Source organism: Chelonia mydas, chromosome 19, assembly GCF_015237465.2.
Source record: "Chelonia mydas isolate rCheMyd1 chromosome 19, rCheMyd1.pri.v2, whole genome shotgun sequence".
Lineage (NCBI taxonomy): Eukaryota > Metazoa > Chordata > Testudines > Cheloniidae > Chelonia > Chelonia mydas.
In genome coordinates this window covers 5,618,792-5,636,994 of record NC_051259.2, presented here as the reverse complement: position 1 = coordinate 5,636,994, position 18,203 = coordinate 5,618,792, and the positions used below count along the sequence as shown (strand labels likewise).

Here is an 18,203-nt window from a genome sequence, read left to right as displayed (position 1 = left end):
TGTGGAGAGAACAACATGACCATTTCCGCTTCGGTCTCTTTGGAATGGAAAGGCAGGGGGAGGGACACTAAGTTTGAGCCAGAGACGGGAGACAACCCCCAAACATCCCCCAATCCCCGGAATGTTCTAGACCGTGGCCCATTGCAGGATTCGACCGCTCACAGAAAAACATTTTCAGGTTTTCATCCAGATCGGGAAGGGGCGAGGGGGGGTCCTGATCATTCTTGGGGAAAATAGATCACTTTGCACACACACACACACACAAAGTTTGCGACATTCACCACCACAGTGCCCTCCCCTAGCACTTTTCATCCGGGGATCTCAAAGCACTCTACTGTTAATTTAACCTCATCTCTCCCCCTGGAGGTAGGGAAGATTTATTACAGATGGAGAAACTGAGGCACAGAGCCATTAAACAGCCTGGTCAAGGCTACAGAACAAATCAGGGCTGGGAATAGAACCCAGGTGTCCTGACCCGCTCTTTACTCCACTAACCTTCTGATAGGAGGGACAGTTGAGCCTTGGTGGTTGGAGCATCTGCATTCCAGCAAATGGGAATTAAGATAGAATATCAAGGTTGGGTCTCCAAACCCTGTGCCCAAAGGCCCCGGGACTTCAGTTCTCCCCCACTCCTCAAGACCGGCTTGATCCCAGACAGGAGTCTGGATCAAACACGGGACAGAGCACCCTTGGCCCAACCCAGCCCAGCGGAGATTAATCACCCCTGTTCAGATTCATCATGGATTTTGGCCAGGGCTCCCTCTCTCATCAGTGCACGATGGGCGATTCACTAGCCTTCCAAATGGCAGCATCTGGTCCCGGGGCGTGGGGTTCCCACTCTCTCTGAGGCCAGACAACCCACGAACAGGACACCCCCCTCCGTGGCCAGGAGCGGGCATACGGCCTGCCACGCGAAGTCGTAGCACATACACAATTCAGTAGCCACTCCGCTAGCACGGAATAAGCCCGGCCAAAGAGACGCTGGTGGCCCAGGGCTTGGCAATCTCTCCCCCCAGCTTCTCCATAGTCGGCATCCTCGGACGCGAGCTGACTCACCCTACGTTACACAGCAAGCCAGTGCCAGGCCAGTGAGGTGTCTGAACCACACGGCCATTCTTGCTCCCAGGAGAAGCCAGCTCAGGGGGCTACTCTGTATACTTGTAGACTCTGATGCGGCCGGGGAAGCTGCCCCTCTTCGAGGGTTGCACTGCAGGTTGTTACCCAGCAATTCTGGCAGCTCCTCCTTCCCCTAAGCTACAAGCTGCATGCAGCTCCCATTGCTGGAACTCTATCCACCAACCCCCGTTCTTCCACCAAATGAGGGAAGGGGGCTGGGTTTTGCCCTAACTGGATAGGACAGTGCACACTCTTCTGCCCCATTGCCTGGGAACTGGCTCCCAGCCGGGTGGGGAAGGGCAGAAACTGGGGTTAATACGGCCGCTCTGGGGAGCCTAAAAACTCACGAGCAGAGCTGGCTCCAAAGCAGAATTTCCACCCATTCTGAGATTTGGAAATGTGGTTTCATCTCAAAGCCGGCCGAGAAGCGAAATCTTGGAATTTTTCGCCCAAGGAAACGTTCCAAAATGTTTCATTTCCACCTAGTGAAAACGTTTCACGGCCACTTCGTTGTTCTGACTTTTCTATCCTATCATGAATTATTAACATAAACCTGCATACGTCTAAATGAAAGGGCTGGAGACTTTCCTGCTGAAAGGGCAACGGAATCAATAACGTTCCCACAAAATGGTTCAGTTCCGCTGACGCAGCATTTGCCAGTGGAAACCGATTCCACTGGAAAATTTCCCACTGGCTGCGCTTCGGAGTGTCCATTTGCTAATCCACGAGGGGGTGTTACGTGAGATGGGAGGTAGAAGTGGAATTCAAGGGGCTGTAGTAGAGGGGCAGACTGCAGAGAGCGGGGGCTCTGGGTTCTCATTTCCTCCCCAAGCAGTTGAACGAAGCAATCTAGAATAGCTAAGAGTCATTCCAAAAATGGTTTGTATTCAAACACCCATAGAACTGCCGCAGGGTAGATTTTCAGCACAGCATTTCATGGGGTTATAGGCAGAGATGGAGAACACACCCAGACAGGTTTGGAATTTGCAGAACTTCCTCCATCAGGTTTTGATCTTTTGCAGAACAAAACCCCAATGTGGTTGGGGTGCGGATCCAGGTTTTATCCAGACTCCCAAGGTGTATTATGGGGGTTGGATAAACACTTGCACAGTGCTTCCAACACATTCAGCTAATCCACTGTCATGATGCCAGTAAGCAGCATCCCCATTTTACAGATGGAGAAATGGAGGCACAAAGCAGTGAAGTGACTAGTCCAAGGCCACAGAAGGGGCCAGCATCAGAGCCTACCCTGTGCTCTGATCACTAGATCATAAGCCTCTTCCCTTATAAATGCTGCAAGTTTTGATCCATCTCTACTGATACACCTAATTCCCCCATACAGCTGCACTGGAGATGCACCAGTCTACATACAGGAGAGCAGGCATATCTCCATTACCGCAGCCCTCGTTGCAAGGCACAGAGGGACCATCATGCACATCCCCAGCAATCTGCTGCATTCCACACGGGCTCTGCCCCCAAAGCAAAAAGAGCCCCCAACACCTGGCCCCCAAACAAGTCATGGGAAGCGTATCCAAGCACGCGATACCTCTGTTTCCAGCTGGCGGGAATCCGAAAGAAATTCCGTTTACTACTAAAGATCTGGCTAGAGGGTCAAGAATAAAAGATACAGAAGAAAAGAAAGAGAAAGTTAGTGAGACAAAGGGGTGCGGTCCAGGGGGCAGCCTCGGAACCCGGCTCTGCTGAGGCCTGGAGCAGTGGCACTGGGCGAGGACATCGCCACCTCCTGGCTGGGAAAAGGAGAGCAGCGTCCAGCGAGAAACATCCCCCCGGCAGCAAAGCCACCAACGCGTGATGTGGCAGGAAGACTGCAAAGGTGAGGCTGGACCCTGCGAGTCCTGTTCCTTGCGGGCTCATGTGGATACGAAGAGCGTCGGGAGGGTGCTCTGTCGACGAGAGAGGGCTGTGTACATGGGAGGAGATCGTTAACAGAGAAGGTGCCAGCAGGTGGCACTCAGGAATACATGGCATAATCTGGCCCTACAAAGCCCAGGCGAACAGATTCTCCCTTGCAGCTCTCTCCTCTGAGCTCTTCAACGTGGTGTCAGCGGTGGGCTCTGAGCCCTCGAGGGCCCTGCCCATACCCTTGTCATGGTTTGATGCATCTCCCCTAAAGAGCCCCATTTATCGAAACAAAACGCCATTGGACAATTTGACTGGCAGGCAGAGCCCTGGGCCACAGTTAAACACCCTCCGAGGAGAGATGGCCAAACAGCGGGCACCAGCTAGGGCACGCCTCTCCTCACCCCCATGTGAGGCCCCGCAGAGACCTCTGGCCTTCCGAGGCAGGCGTGACAAACCACCTGAACTGCAGAGAAGCGACCCAAGACGCCGTGACCCCGCGGTGTTTGGGGCAGGAGTGACCCCACCAGTGATCGCTCCGAGGAGAGACAAAAGGCTTTCCCTTCTGACCTTACCCTGCAGGGGGCATTATGGCAGTTCCCTAGATTTTATTTCAAGCTAAGATCTTACTGATGGCATTGAGCGACCAGGGCCCCCTAAGGTGCACTGGATAGGTCCCGTGGTACAGTTTGGAATCGGCTAAACCGCACCCGTTGTGTGTAAGAGGCAAGGAGCACAAAGCACTGTAGTTTGTGTAGGTCCTACATAAACAACACCACATTTCCCCCTCAGGAAGGAGGGAGGGGGTGTGTCAAATTTCTTAGCAGCGGAGCTCTCTGTAAAAACAGGTCGTTAGATGGATATTAAATAAAAACAGGTCGTTAGATGGATATTAGATAAGAACAAAAACATTTTGAATCTGAGCAACTCCCCGCATGCCCCCCGACCTCCAGGCTACTGTAGCAATCTTAGGACAGATCAAAATTTTGATCACAAGCTACTTGGCAACATTTCTTTCAATACCACACAGGCCATTTTCCACTAGTCCCCCCAAATGGGTTCCCTGGCCCCGAGTACATTTCCTGGAGCAGTGGCTGAAGAAGGTCAAAACCTCTGGAGGGAACCTACTGCGTGGTGACTCTTTGGGCGGGGGGGGGGAAGGGGGGAAATACAGGCACTGTGGCTTTAAGAGGAAGGTTACCTGAGACGTAAACACCTGGGGGGCGGTGCGTCTTCCTCTTTCCAGCTTCCGGGAGTGAATGGGGATGCAAGAGAAATGGCAGGGAGATGGAGAGGGGGAGGAGAGAAAAAGATGATAATGTCATGAGAGGCGATGTTAGCATAAGGGCCAGGTGGGGGGGACACACGGATCCTTCCAACAGCATCTCACCTAGGCCCAGTCCGATCGGGGGGCCGTATGCTATGTTGGACTGGCCCGTTGAGATTGCAATACCTGTAGATTTCCAGATACCCTCGAGCACGCCCCCAGCCCGAGGCCCCACCACTGGGAACGCTGGTGTTACAGTGATGGGGTTCTCTCATCTCAGCGCCCAGGGGGTGGGCAGCAATTGACTCAGTGCTCCCTTGCCCCCTTTGATTCGGCAGCCCAGAGTACCCAGGCTTGTGGGACCACAGTGCCATGTTCAGTTCCTGTGCATTGCCTCCAGGGAAGCAGGCCAGGAGTGTGTGGGGGAGGGCTGGATGGCATCTTCTCTAGATGACAGGAGGACAAGGAGAGAGATTCATCCTGCATTTCGCCCTAGGGCCCAGGGAGCTGGCTCCGTGGGAACAGGAACGAACTCGCAGCGTCTCCAGAGACTTGCAAACGAACCTTCTGGGAGGTTTGACCAAAGTTCCATTTTTCAACGTTCAGTAATTGTTCATGTTCATCGCGCCTGGTGAAAAGGGAGGGAGCGTCACCATGTGCTGGAGAGGTTCTGACCTGGGTGTCTCCAGCCTGAACGGAAGCAGGGTGCAGTGATCATCCCAGCACTCAGCCCTTCGCATCCCAAGACCTCGATGCTCTTCACAGATGTTGGGGGTCAGTGTCATTCCCCCCGTTTTCCAGATGGGAAACTGAGGCTAAAGGCAATACAGGAGCAGAATTCCTATTGTCCAACCCCCAGCCGTGGGCTCTAACTACACCGGGCTGCCTCCTGGAAGCTTTCCTCGAAGGAAAAGTCAGTTCTTGTTAGGCTTCCGTCTCACTTTGCAGACCACTCTGAATTACAGTCAGTTTGAACCACTGCTTTGAGGTTTGCCTGGGGCTATTTAGTTCTTTTTGTGTTCTTCCAAACACAGCATTACTCTGGAACCGCAGGTTTCCTGGATGCTACCTTCAGACACTGAATCTGCTGCAAGTGAGCACATGGGGCAGAAGGCAAGGCCAAGTCCCGGCATGCAGACTTCATCATGAGCCCCCACTGTCTCCTCTACTGCAGCTCCTAGTCACAAAGCCCCAGGGTCATTACTTCACAGCTAGGGCCTGATTCTGCATTCACCGCACACCCACATCAGGAATGCAGGATTGGGCCCATTCGGTGCCACCACAAGGCAATCTCTGTCTTTGCAGGACGCTTACTAGATGGATCCTTCAGCGTTTTCCCCAATTTGGAGCTAGAGGGCTGGTTATCAGGTGGTTTCGCTCGGATCCCTGCTAGGCACAGTGGACCAGCCCTCTGCAGAAGCATGACATGACTAAGGAGTAGCTGAAGGCGAATCAGGGCCTTGTAATTATGGCTCACCAAAGAAACCAGAAACGAGTTAGCTGAGCCCATGAGCTCAGAAAGGTGAGAGGTCTGGGGGAATTAAGTAGTTGGGATAGTCTCCTTCCCCCTCTATTCCTGGCATCATGCATCAGCTCTAATGAAAACTAGAGCAGTCCGGTGCTCCGAGAGCCGAGCCAGCTTCTCCTCATTTAACAGGTTCGTCCCTGCTCCTCGGAGTCCCACAAATCCTTCTGAGACATCATGACGCACCTGGGTCAGAAATGGATGAGTGCTTCGCACCATCCAGGCGACACATCTCCCAAGGGGCCGAACCCAAGAACCGGCTGGGATTTCACAGGCTGTTTGACATATACCTGGGTACTTCACAATCATCGTAGACTGGCTGTGTACTGGTCAAAATAGTGCTCAACTCTCAGAGGCCAGGGCCTCCTGCTCCATTCTCCCCCATCCAGCTGAGAGCAACCGCTGGCCGGTGTCTTCCACGTTGCATCTCCCTGAACCTCCCGTCGCCCAGAAGGTCCCAATACGAGCACTCTGGGGGGTGGGTTTCTTCCAGCTTCTTAAGCCCCGGAGTGGAAGGAAAATCTTCCATTCACCAGCTTTTACGTTCATTTTCTTCCTAGCCCGGGGCTCTGTAGTGCTGGTATTGACTAGAGACGACCGGGGACATGCCAGTGGCTCTCGGAGAGCCACCTAGCCAGGCCCCACAGCAAACGCGCAAGTCTCCATGGTTAGCCTGATTCCACTCCATGATGCTAATGGAGTTAATAGACCTTCCAGCTCTCCGGATCTCCCCATCCCCGTCACGGTGAGGGCACCCCTTCTGTGGACTCCGGATTTATGCTCATCAAATGCTAGGGTGACCAGACAGCAAGTGTGAAAATTCGGGACAGGGGTTGGGGGATAATAGGAGCCTATATAAGAAAAAGACACAAAAATCGGGACTGTCCCTATAAAATCGGGACACCTGGTAACCCTATCAAATGCCCCACTCCTAATGGTGCTTTCTAGAGAAAGGCACTTGCCCACTTTAACCAAAGGCTGCCTCAGATGAAGGAAGAAGGCCTGGCAAAGAACATCCCCCTGCACAGGTCAGCTGGAGTCGGGGAAGAAAACTAGGAGAGGAATTAGAACCCGGCAGGAGCAAAGCCCAGGGCAAGTCATGGGAGTGTGTATTACCCTGTGGGGCCGCTAGAGAACAGCAGGGGAATCACATGCTTGGGATCCATGCAACCCTAACCCTCGTACCCTGCGTGGGGGGATGCAACACCCTCGCAAGCGACCTGTTCCCCCAAGACCAAAGCTAGCTCAGGACACTAGAGAGAAGCGATTTCCTTGTTCTCGGAGAACAGCACCTCCAGTCACACAGGGAGGGGCTCCCCAGAGCACTCAGCCCCCCTCCCCCCCAATTTCAATGGGAGCAGAATTAGGCCAATGCCGAGTGCTTCTGAAAATCCTTGCTGGCCTGTCCTCCAGCCTGTGTCCATGGCCTACAAACTCGGTGCTCTGAACCCAGGAGGTCCCCTCCTCCTCCGTCCTGCGGAGCCACTGGTCATCACAGCTAGCTGCCTCTCACTCCGCAGTGCCAGCTTTAGCTCCTTCCTGCTGCGATTACCGCAGCGCTTTGGGCCCTGCCTCCGACTCCACGTGACTTCTAACCAAGGGGAAGCCATGTCGCCAGAGCGGGAGAGCCTCCTTCCTTCCTAGGACCCCTCAAGAGACCACTCCTGCTCACGAATTAACCTCCACAGAGCATCCCTGTGTATACACCATTACATAGATAGTGTATTAAAAATAATACGTAAGCAACCAATTAATCGCATGCTGTCATGGAGACATCACAACCCATGGACACCTAGCACTTCCAATACCTCGCACTAATAATACCTAGCACTTTGCATCAGATCTCAGAGCACTTCATAATCTTTTCATGTATTTATCCTCACTGCACCCCGGTGAGAGAGTCCTTCCCACTTAGCCCCATTTTCCAGATGGGAAACTGAGGCACAGAGAGACTAAGTGACTTGCCCAAGATCACACAGGAAGCCTGAGACATAGCAGGGACTTGAACCAGGTCTCCCAAGCCTTTCTCTAGTGCCCTAACCTTTGCACTGTCCTTCCTCTCTGCTAGAAGTTTCAAATGCGTGGCTCCATGTCGCCAGGGCAAGTCATGGGAGTGTGTATTACCCTGTGGGGCCGCTAGAGAACAGCAGGGGAATCACATGCTTGGGATCCATGCAACCCTAACCCTCGTACCCTGCGTGGGGGGATGCAACACCCTCGCAAGCGACCTGTTCCCCCAAGACCAAAGCTAGCTCAGGACACTAGAGAGAAGCGATTTCCTTGTTCTCGGAGAACAGCACCTCCAGTCACACAGGGAGGGGCTCCCCAGAGCACTCAGCCCCCCTCCCCCCCAATTTCAATGGGAGCAGAATTAGGCCAATGCCGAGTGCTTCTGAAAATCCTTGCTGGCCTGTCCTCCAGCCTGTGTCCATGGCCTACAAACTCGGTGCTCTGAACCCAGGAGGTCCCCTCCTCCTCCGTCCTGCGGAGCCACTGGTCATCACAGCTAGCTGCCTCTCACTCCGCAGTGCCAGCTTTAGCTCCTTCCTGCTGCGATTACCGCAGCGCTTTGGGCCCTGCCTCCGACTCCACGTGACTTCTAACCAAGGGGAAGCCATGTCGCCAGAGCGGGAGAGCCTCCTTCCTTCCTAGGACCCCTCAAGAGACCACTCCTGCTCACGAATTAACCTCCACAGAGCATCCCTGTGTATACACCATTACATAGATAGTGTATTAAAAATAATACGTAAGCAACCAATTAATCGCATGCTGTCATGGAGACATCACAACCCATGGACACCTAGCACTTCCAATACCTCGCACTAATAATACCTAGCACTTTGCATCAGATCTCAGAGCACTTCATAATCTTTTCATGTATTTATCCTCACTGCACCCCGGTGAGAGAGTCCTTCCCACTTAGCCCCATTTTCCAGATGGGAAACTGAGGCACAGAGAGACTAAGTGACTTGCCCAAGATCACACAGGAAGCCTGAGACATAGCAGGGACTTGAACCAGGTCTCCCAAGCCTTTCTCTAGTGCCCTAACCTTTGCACTGTCCTTCCTCTCTGCTAGAAGTTTCAAATGCGTGGCTCCATTCTGCAGCACGCTGGAGCTGACCTGCCTTGGTATTTGTCACTAGGAGCCTCTTTGAAGAGAGGCTAAAGAGACATTTGGAAAGAAAACAAGCAAGAGGAGATACGTGAGAGGTAAAGAAAGTACAGAACAGCATAGTGCAAAGGGCAGTCTAATGTACCCTTTCCCATAATGCCAGGGCAAAGAGGCGCTCAGTGACACGGAAAGGCAATATGTTTAAAAAAAAAAACAGATGCAAGGAAATTCTTTTTTTAAAACCAGCACTTGGTTAACCTGTAGAACTCACTGCTACAAGACAAGCTTGAGGCAAATTCCTCAGTAAAATTCAGGGCGGAATTAGGCATTTCTATGAATCTGATCACTAGCTAGGATTAAAGTTTTGTCCATTTCTCCCACTTCAGGGTTTTGCCATCTCAGGTGATAGCTCAGGAAGAAATTGACCAGTGAGATATCGTCGCACAATTAGGGGCATGCTGCAAAATTAGATGCATGTTGGGGCATTTGCTTTTTCACCTGCAGCATCAGGTGTTGGCCATGGATAAGGGAGCAGAAGGGCCATCTGTCTGTTACACTGTGTTGAGACATACAATTCCCGGAGTTAGCTAGAATGTATCACACATTTATTCAGGGTGTGCACCTATGCATATGCTCAGGTCGCCCGTTTAAAACATCCCGGGTGATGTTACTGCACGCTCGGTAGGTTTGAATGTTATGAGCGATTCTGGTGATAGGACGCTGCACGGACTCTCAGCGTCCGTCTGCGTGGCAGTGGGAGGTGTGGCTGCAGCTGGAGCAGACTGACCTACGCCGGTTTTAACTGCAAGATGCACGGGCGTGGGCTTCTGCAGCACAAGGACTCAGGCTCCGTGGTGCACTTGTACAGCCCAGCCTGCCACATCAACATTACCATTAGTAGCTATGCTAGCATGGCTGTGTCTACCCGAGCTGCAATCCCAGTAGTGTAGACGGACCCTAAGAGCCATGGAGCACAGGGAATGCTAGTTATTTTGGGCAATTGGAATCCTAGCACCTCGGGCATTCGATTGGGATTCTGGATTCCCCCCTGGGTGCTGGAGAGCCCCTGGGAACACAGAACACAGCCAGGTGGATTAGGGGTGATCTGTGCACGAGTGTGTGACCCCCTTGCGTGAGTTGTCTGTGGGGACTGAACCTGCGACCTTTGAATCTGAAAAGCACAAGTCTCTAGTGCCTGCACTAAATGACTAGGTCCGTCAGCTAGGATTCATTAGCAGACACATAAACCTCAATACATGGTCCAGCCACTACAGGGAGACCAGGAGCCAGCTGGGGGGTACACCTGCCAACAACACGGACAAAAGCCAAACCGCGCTCAGGAGACAGGAGGAGAGCAGTGCTGGCGACAAACATGCGCACAGGGCCAACACTGGGGGGAAGAGACAAAGGACACACCAAGGAGCGGTAGCTGGGGGCACCCTACCTTTCCCCAGAGCAAAAAGCAGGGGCGATGGTTTTCTGGCCAGAGGTGAAGAAGTGATATGGTGGTGGGGCTCCATCAGGCAACCTTTTCACCTCTGAATTCCTAACTCCTCCGTTGCGGACTCGGTGCAAATGCTCAAACATAAGGACCAGCTCTCTGGGGGTGGGTTCAAATAAAAACATGGAGAAATTAAACCTTCCAAGGCAAAAAGAAATCAAAGCCACATGAATGAACAAAGCAGGGATCCAGGCAGGTGTAAACCAACCCCATCCCCAGACTTTAAAGACAGTTTCTTAGCAGCTTCCATCAGGCCTTTGCAGGGGTTGAACTGGGCCAGCTCGTGCTAGCAGGGGGTGGGTGGGTGGGAGGGGGCTGGTACATTCCTGTGTTCCACAATCTCAGCTTTCATTTTTTAAAAATAATTAAGCCTCTAGCCTTATGGTGGTGAAGATATCCTGCAAAATGTGACATGAAGAAATAATGTCTGCCTGAGCCTGCGGACAGCCCAAGACAATAGCTTTGAGAGAGCTTCCCCATTTAGCTCAATGAATTGTTTATTCTGAAGCCTAGTGATGGAAGTTTAAATGTCACCTTTGTTAGGTGTCTCACAAGAAAGAAGAGGAATGATCCAGTCACGAAGATTTTCACAATCTACAGTGAGTGGCGTCTCGTGTTATCGTGAGTGGGCAGATCTGGGAAAGGACCCCCATGTTTTCAGGCAGTTTGATCGCTGGGATTGTTTACAACGAGTTTGGCTGCAGGCAGACACAGCTGGGTCTGTCCCGATTTTTCAGTGCTCTGCACAAACTCAGATGATGCAAGAGAGACAGTGACTCATGCTACATGTCTGAGAAGACCCTTTGCACAGAGACGTAAATCGTGCAATGAAACAAACGGGCCTGATGCGCCTCTTGCTCCCCCCGGCTGTAAATCAGAAGCAGCTGCACTGCTGGAAAGCCAGTGTCGGGGAGCAGAGGGGCAGCCCCCCTGTTTCTAATACTCTCTCCTGCAACTGACCCGATGTAGAATTCTGGCCCTGCTTATGCCAGTTGTAGGGGGGCACACCATGTACCTTAGAGCACAGAGCTGAGCTTGCAAGGCATGATCTCATTTTAGCATGATACGGCTGATGCTACAGTCTCTAGCCTTGATCCAAACCCATTGACATAGGTGGAATGACTCCCATTGATTTCTAAAGGGCTTTGGGTGAGGCCCCCGGGTGTCTTAATGCCAGTCGCTGAATGAGTGGCAGACCTGGTAGCTTTTTGCATCTTCCTTCTGAATATTTCACAACCGTGTGCCGTCTCTCCCAGGTACTTGAGTGCCTCCCAATCTTCCAGATATTTATCCTCACCACACTGCCGTGCTATGGTAGGGATGGGAAACTGAGGCACGGGGAGGCTAAGGAACATGCCAAAAGTCTGTGGCAGAGCAGGGACTTGAACTATCATGTCAGAGGGCCTTCCTCTCTCTCTCAAACTGTGAAATAGCATGAGAGCATAGGTGTAGTTTGACTTCTATATTTGGGGGGGAAGCTCCAGTCAGGCCAATGGGGCCTCATGTTGGGGGGAAAATTCTGAGCCTGCCTGAAGCTTGCAGTTCAGGGGGGCAACACCTCCCCCCACCCCTTTAAACTATGCCTATGTCTGAAAGATGCTGAACTCTGGGGAAGTTTGGATCCAACTCTGGGCTCTTCCTCTGATGTTTACTTTAAAAACAACCCGCACACTAGACAGTCTTCTGAACAGGACGGGCTCAAAAGTGACGGAGAAGCTAATGGGGATTCTAACTTATGGCTGTTCTTCGCAGTTTGATACCTCGGGTCAGTTTCTGCACCGTGGTGCTGCCCAGAAGGACAGATCTTCTCTTGGGCGCTGCTGGAAATTGAGGGATTTGTGTTTCAGGCTGCTAAGAATTCTGTCTTTGTAAAATAAAACCACGGGTCATCGCACAGAAACAAAACCACCCACTGCAGAACAAAGCAGACAAAACCTAAATCCATGGTCAGCAGCGGAAGGGGGGGGAGGTCAACTCTGGGGGTGGGCATGTTTCCTTCCCTGACTCAAACATGCCGGTGTAAAGTGGGGCAATTTTATTATTTACCTAATATCAGTGCGCTTGGCGCTGTACAATTTACAACACAGAGCCAGACCCTGCCCTGTACAGACCAGCAACACAGATACATTGTGGATGGACACAACTGGACAATCCAGAAGCAATGACAATCCAGGGTGTTGTCTCCCTACACAACGCTATTTCTTAGCGTCAGAGGCCTCGGGAATTCCCCTTCCAACAATGTATTCCTAGAGGATGCAGGGGGAAGGGCAAAGGAGGTGGGTCAATTTAACAGGGGAGGCAGCATCCGTGGATACCCAAAGGGCCTTTACCTCCTTCCTCCCTTACACAAACATTGTCTTTTCTATTCTGCCCCCCACACTCCACAGGTGACCCATGGGGCTGGCCTGCAGCCAGTCAATCCCAGGTCTCAGAGCGCCGAGCAATCCTCCCGGCACCAGCTAATTTCAACAGCAGCCACCAGCGGAATCCGTCCACTTCGGTCCCATCACCAGCAGGGCTCCAGCTTAGCTGGGAAACGCTATGGGAGGGAGAGAGACAGAGCGGGCAGGGCTGGAATGGATGCAGAGGCCGCGGGTCTTCGAAGGGAGCGGCCCCTGAGGGTGATGGAGGATGATGGAGGAGGAAGTCAGGAAGTTTAGCAGCGGCTCCATTCCACCCCTGCGCCCCATAGAAGCTCGCTCTGCAGAAGACAGAGGATGATGGGGGAAGAGCAAAGCTGATTTCGCCCTTTATGGATGGGCTGGATAGAAAGTTCAGCTCCGCCTCCTCTCCCAACCCACCTTGATGAGAAGGGGCTCCGTCCTGGGGAAGCTATTAACTGCAAAACCTTTATTTGGCACCCCAAGCACCCCTATTCCTCCCCTCCCTCCCCCACCCATTTACGTTAAGTTATTTCCACTGTCCAAAGGAATTCTGGTCCTCATGGCTGTGTATATAGATTTGACGGGCTGGCAGGCTGGGAAATGCCAGCATAGGAAGGGTTAAGAGAAATCTCAGCCTGACTGTGTGTTTCAGGTCTCGGACCATCAAGTCAACTTCGGGGCCTTGAGCCTGGTTCCGACTGCACCTACACCCAGGTTACCCCAGGGCAATGCCACTGACTTCAGCGGGACGGCTCTCGTTCGCCTCCCGTGCAATGGGGGAGAACAGACACTGGCTTGCAGCGTTTGACATCTCAGCTCCAGGGGTGCCTCGAAGTCTGGAATCATAGACCAGGGTCCAGTCCGTGCCCCACTTTCCCGCCCTCCTCCCCAGAAAGGATGCTAGGAATTCTACTGCTAGATGCCCACAGTACATGCCTCGGGAGAGCATGCGGAGTCTTGCCTCATTAAACCGAGTGGGCTCTGGCAGACATGCCTGATGGCACCAGCTCTGATAAACTGCTCTGTCTGGAAGGACATTTGGGCATCACGGTCACGTGACCAGTTGTCAAGGTGCAGAGGTTCCAGCGGTTCCCCCACAGGGACGTCCCTAGAGAGACTGCGTCTCCAGAGAGTGACCATGGTGCACTGGCTCTGGAGTTTTGATCGGTCATGACGCTGAAAGGGTTAACTCCATCAGCTAACCCGGGACTCGGCCCTCTCCCTCCATCTACGCCCTTGGTGCCGGGGGGATAATTCTGCACCCTGCCTCGGTGCCCCCCGCCCCGTCCTTTTCCGGGGACAGCAATGGGAATCCAGCCTCTCCAGCAGCACAAGGCATCTCCACCACCTCTGCTGTGCCCGGCAGCCAGAGGGCTGGCTGGGAAGGCAGTGATGAGCAACACCAGGCTACATGCCCAGTTCCTGGGGCAAAGCTGCTCACATCCACACTGCTCCCAAACCCTGCTGGGTCGTCCGGTATGCAGGGCCGAATCCTGCTCTCACCTGCCCTCAACAGACACCGAGGCAATTGACCTTCAGAGCCCTGCATACGCCTCTGCTCTCGGATGAGTTGACTGCTAGATGGCAGGGACCACCCTTTCCCCTCCCCACACAGCACTCAGTCTGTGGTCACCCGCGTGTGGCGGCACCTACCTGAAGGATGGGAGAATGCTGTCATAGTAACACCAGGTGGCGGTCAGGTAGGCTCGGCTCACGTCTGTCGAATACAGGCGCCAGGCAGCCTGCACCAGAGAGAGAGGGATGGTGCGGTAACATGGCACAACTGGTCGTGTCCATGGAGGAGACACCAGGAACGGGCAGTGCAGGGAGAGGTGCTGTTGGCAAGACCCAGGGGCACTGGCAGGGCGGTGCCACGGGATGCTAAGGGGTCAGTGGGTGAGTGAACGGGGAACCCAGGACTGGAATAGTTGTGAATGCTGCAGGGTCAGGCCAGAGGTGGCTGGGCACAGCTGTGCATGTGGGAGCTTGCTGTGCCCTGCTCTATGACTCGGGGTCGAGGTCTGAGGCTGCAGGCAGGAGTTCTCATCCTGGCATCTCAAAGCAGCTTTGTCCTGAGCTGTGCTTGCCCCCACAGGCCCTCTGAGGGCATCAAAATTCACTCCCAGTTCCACCCCCCTCCCTTGAACAGACCCCAGTGGGGGGATCCAATTCTGCCCGAGCAGCAAACAGCAGCCGCAGGCTGTGAGTCAGCACCTCCTGCTGCCACCTGGAGCCCATTGATCCACCCCCCACATTCCTGCGGGAGGTGCATCGGGTGCATTAGCACCCCCTGTCCTTGGACGGTGCACATGCCTCTTCCCCAGCCAGACGCCCAGGCTGCAGGCTGGGGAATGGTCGAACAGGCTCAGAGCCGATCGGAGGGGAGCACAGGAAAGAAGGGTGTGGGGGGGATCCCCCTGGTCATTAAAATACTAGGGTTGGGCAAATGCTGCTCACTCCCTGGTGCACCGCGGGGCCAGCTAGGAAAGCAGTCAGCGGGAAGCTCTCCGCTGCTTCGCTGGGGATGAGGTGGGGACAGCACGGGGCCTAGCCCCCCCGAGCAGCTCCGCCCGCGCCAGACATGCTGACGTGAAACTGGCGTAGCTGGAGTGGAGAACCCGGCCCGCTGCTTGTCTCACCCACCCCCCCACACCTTCCTGTTTCAAGCTTTTCTCCCCAGGCTAGCCTCTCGCTGAGGCTTCAGGTAACACTCCCAAGAAGCTGGTGCCATTAATTAAGGAGCGATCACAATGGGGAGCCTTATCGGAGACCTCGCAGCCTCCCATCTGCACCCACGGCACATCCGTGCCTGATGAATGCCGGACAGCAATGGCCAGAGTTATTGGGGCGGGGGGGTTGCCGCGTGTCCCGGCGATTGCTTTGTATTGCAGGGCGACGGGCAGGTGGGGCCCTTTGTCTCGCCCCAAGCCCAACTCCATTAATTAACGTCAGGCTTTTTCCTTCCCCGCCGCCAAGATGAAAGGAGGAGCAGGGCTGCATTCAGAGGCCCGGGGAGCTGTGAAAGCCGGGGCCAACTGACTGGCTGGCAGCTGCAGATAGATCAGGGGCACCGGGGGCTTCCTTTTGTGCGCCTGTTCTCTGAACTGGGGAGATAAGGAAGGATTCTGAAGTTTCACTTCTCTAGCAAGCTGATCTAGACAAGGGGACTGATTTGCCAGGGCCCCTCTCCGCAAGCTCGGGGGCTCGGCTACAGGCTACCTCGCCAAGGTACATGTCAGATGTGCTGAAGTGTGCAAATCCGGACGGAGGGGCCCTGGCAGAGCTGTGGGCATGGAGAGCCCAAGGGTGGAAGAGCAGGGGGGCTGCAGATTAAGGTGTATTTGCAGAGCCGTACCTGCCGGGGCAGAAAGGGGGGAATGACGGGTATCTGCAGAGTGGGGGGGCACCAGATTGGGATAGCAGGCAGTGCTGGGCTGAATGTTCAGATTGAGGGGCATTGGCACAATTGCGTTTATATAGGGGAGCCGAAATCTGCAATCGCAGAGGGGCCAGGCTGCATGTGCGGATCGAGGGGCATTGGCAGAGCTGTACGGGGGGAGCTGAGGGGCAACCCGCAGGCTGAGCTCGCGGGCCATCAGCAGAGCTGTGTAGTGACTCCAGACCAAGGTGGAGGGTGGGGTTTCCCCAGGGAGAGGCGCAGGCGTCCTGCGGTACCTGGATCAGGTTCGCTGCCGGCATCCGCCTCTTCTCAAAGTGTTTCTGGCGATGCTGCTCCTGGACTTTCAGGGCAAAGCCAGAGCCCAGAATGCCCTGCAGGAGAAAGGGGCCAGCATGCGTGAAACGGGATGGAGAACCTGCCTGGCCCCGTGCGGCAGCTGGACAAACTGCCCCGACACAGTCTGATCCCCACAGGCCTGCGGGGTCCTAAGGAAACATCCCTCTGTCACCCCGGCATGAACACAGACTGCTCAGAGTCTGTGGGAGGAGAAGAACTCCAAACTTGCTAACACCCCCCGTCTGGCTAGCAGGACGATCCACTCTTTGGGAGGGAGCAAAGAGGCCCCCCAAAACTAGGACTTTGTTGGCTCTGCCAGACCCTCTCTCCTCCCCCAGGGGCCTGGCAGCTCCAGAGATCAGCGAGGAGCCAGCAGTCCCTAGCTGGAGACACTGGGGCAGGGTGGGGTATTGGGTGCCACCATTCTGTCTGGCATTGCTCTTCTCTCGAGGGACGGAAGGGAGGAAGAGAGAGAAGGAGAGAAAGGAAGGAGGAAGGGAAAAGGGACAAAAAGAGAAAGAGAAAATAGAAAGGAAGAGAGAAAAGAAAAGAAGGAAAGTGAAAAGAAAATGAAGGAGGAGAACGACCAATGATATCTCTAGGGCAGGGTCTATTCTGGAGTCTCAGCCACTGGGCAGGGACCCTTTAAGGAGCACGGGAGGGTGGGGGGTACTTCCAGCTGTCTGCCCTCCCCAGGGCACCGCCGACTGTCAACATGAGCAACTAGGAACCCAGAGGCCTGGCTCTCCCTCCCCCCCGGCAGCGCCGGGTGTTACCGGGATGCTGCGAGGGGCTACTCACAGCAGGCAGAGCGAAGAAGGAGATACCCAGGAGCGCGAAGCCGGCCGCCAGCACCCTGCCCAGCCACGTATTGGGGGTCTTGTCCCCGTAGCCGATGGTGGTGAGTGTGATCTGCGGGGGGAGAGAACACAGAGAGGCCTTGACGGAGCTCTCCTCGCCCCGCCCCCCACCCAGCCCGCGCCGCGCCCCCCCCCAGTGGGAGCGGGGCTCTGCAGCCGCACTTACTGTGCCCCACCACAGCGAGTCAGCGTAGGTGGCGAACTCTGTGTTGGCGTCTTTCTCGGCCAGGTAGACGAGGAAGGAGGCGAAGATGAGCACCAGGAAGCCGATGTACCAGGCTGTGATCAGCTCCTGCCAAGGGCAGGCGGGGAGGGCAGAGGAGGAAAGCCAAGATGGGGTGGGAGTGAAGGCCCAAAACACGACACAGCACAATGCAATGTCCCCTCTGCAGAGTGCCCGGGACGCCGCCCCAGCCGGAGCTGAGCACTCGCTACCGGCAAAGGGGCAGAGGGGTGCCACCGGCAGGGAGCTGGTACGCGGAGCTGCTCACGCTCAGCAGCAGCTGCAGAGGAGAAGGCTCTTGCGCACGCGTTGAGAGGCCGCCGGCACTAAGTGACTGGAGGGGAACGTTCCACGTGGTTGACTGGGGCGAGGCCATGGACGGCTGGGTCGGTTCCGAAAGGAACGGGGAGACATAGGAGGTTAACAGCGGAAGAGCGGAAGGACGGCTCAGTGGTGAGGGTGCCCTCCTAGGACTAGGGCGGACCGCTGGGTTCAAGTCCCTGCTCTAGCATAGACGCCCCTGTGCAATCTTGGACAAGTCACGCTGTGCCTCAGTTTCCTCATCTGGACGATGGGGATCATAGCCCCACTGTGAGGTTAAATACATTCAAGCCTGCGA

At 54.6% G+C, this 18,203-nt stretch overlaps 1 protein-coding gene across 8 annotated transcripts in view; it reads right to left on the bottom strand.

Moving 5' to 3' along the window:
• The window catches only part of KCNQ4 (potassium voltage-gated channel subfamily Q member 4), a 78,603-nt gene that overhangs the window by 12,473 nt on the left and 47,927 nt on the right, over positions 1-18,203 (bottom strand). For 6 of the 8 annotated variants that reach the window (XM_043532198.1, XM_043532196.1, XM_037881810.2 and 3 more), the window contains exons 5-9: positions 17,528-17,653; positions 17,303-17,440; positions 16,441-16,536; positions 14,419-14,507; positions 10,325-10,480 (exon numbers count right to left, since the gene is read on the bottom strand). In XM_043532198.1, the coding sequence (XP_043388133.1) occupies positions 10,325-10,480; positions 14,419-14,507; positions 16,441-16,536; positions 17,303-17,440; positions 17,528-17,653 (605 nt within the window). The remainder of the gene's footprint in view (positions 1-10,324; positions 10,481-14,418; positions 14,508-16,440; positions 16,537-17,302; positions 17,441-17,527; positions 17,654-18,203) is intronic. The other 2 variants (XM_043532197.1, XM_037881811.2) reach the window with 1 other exon arrangement.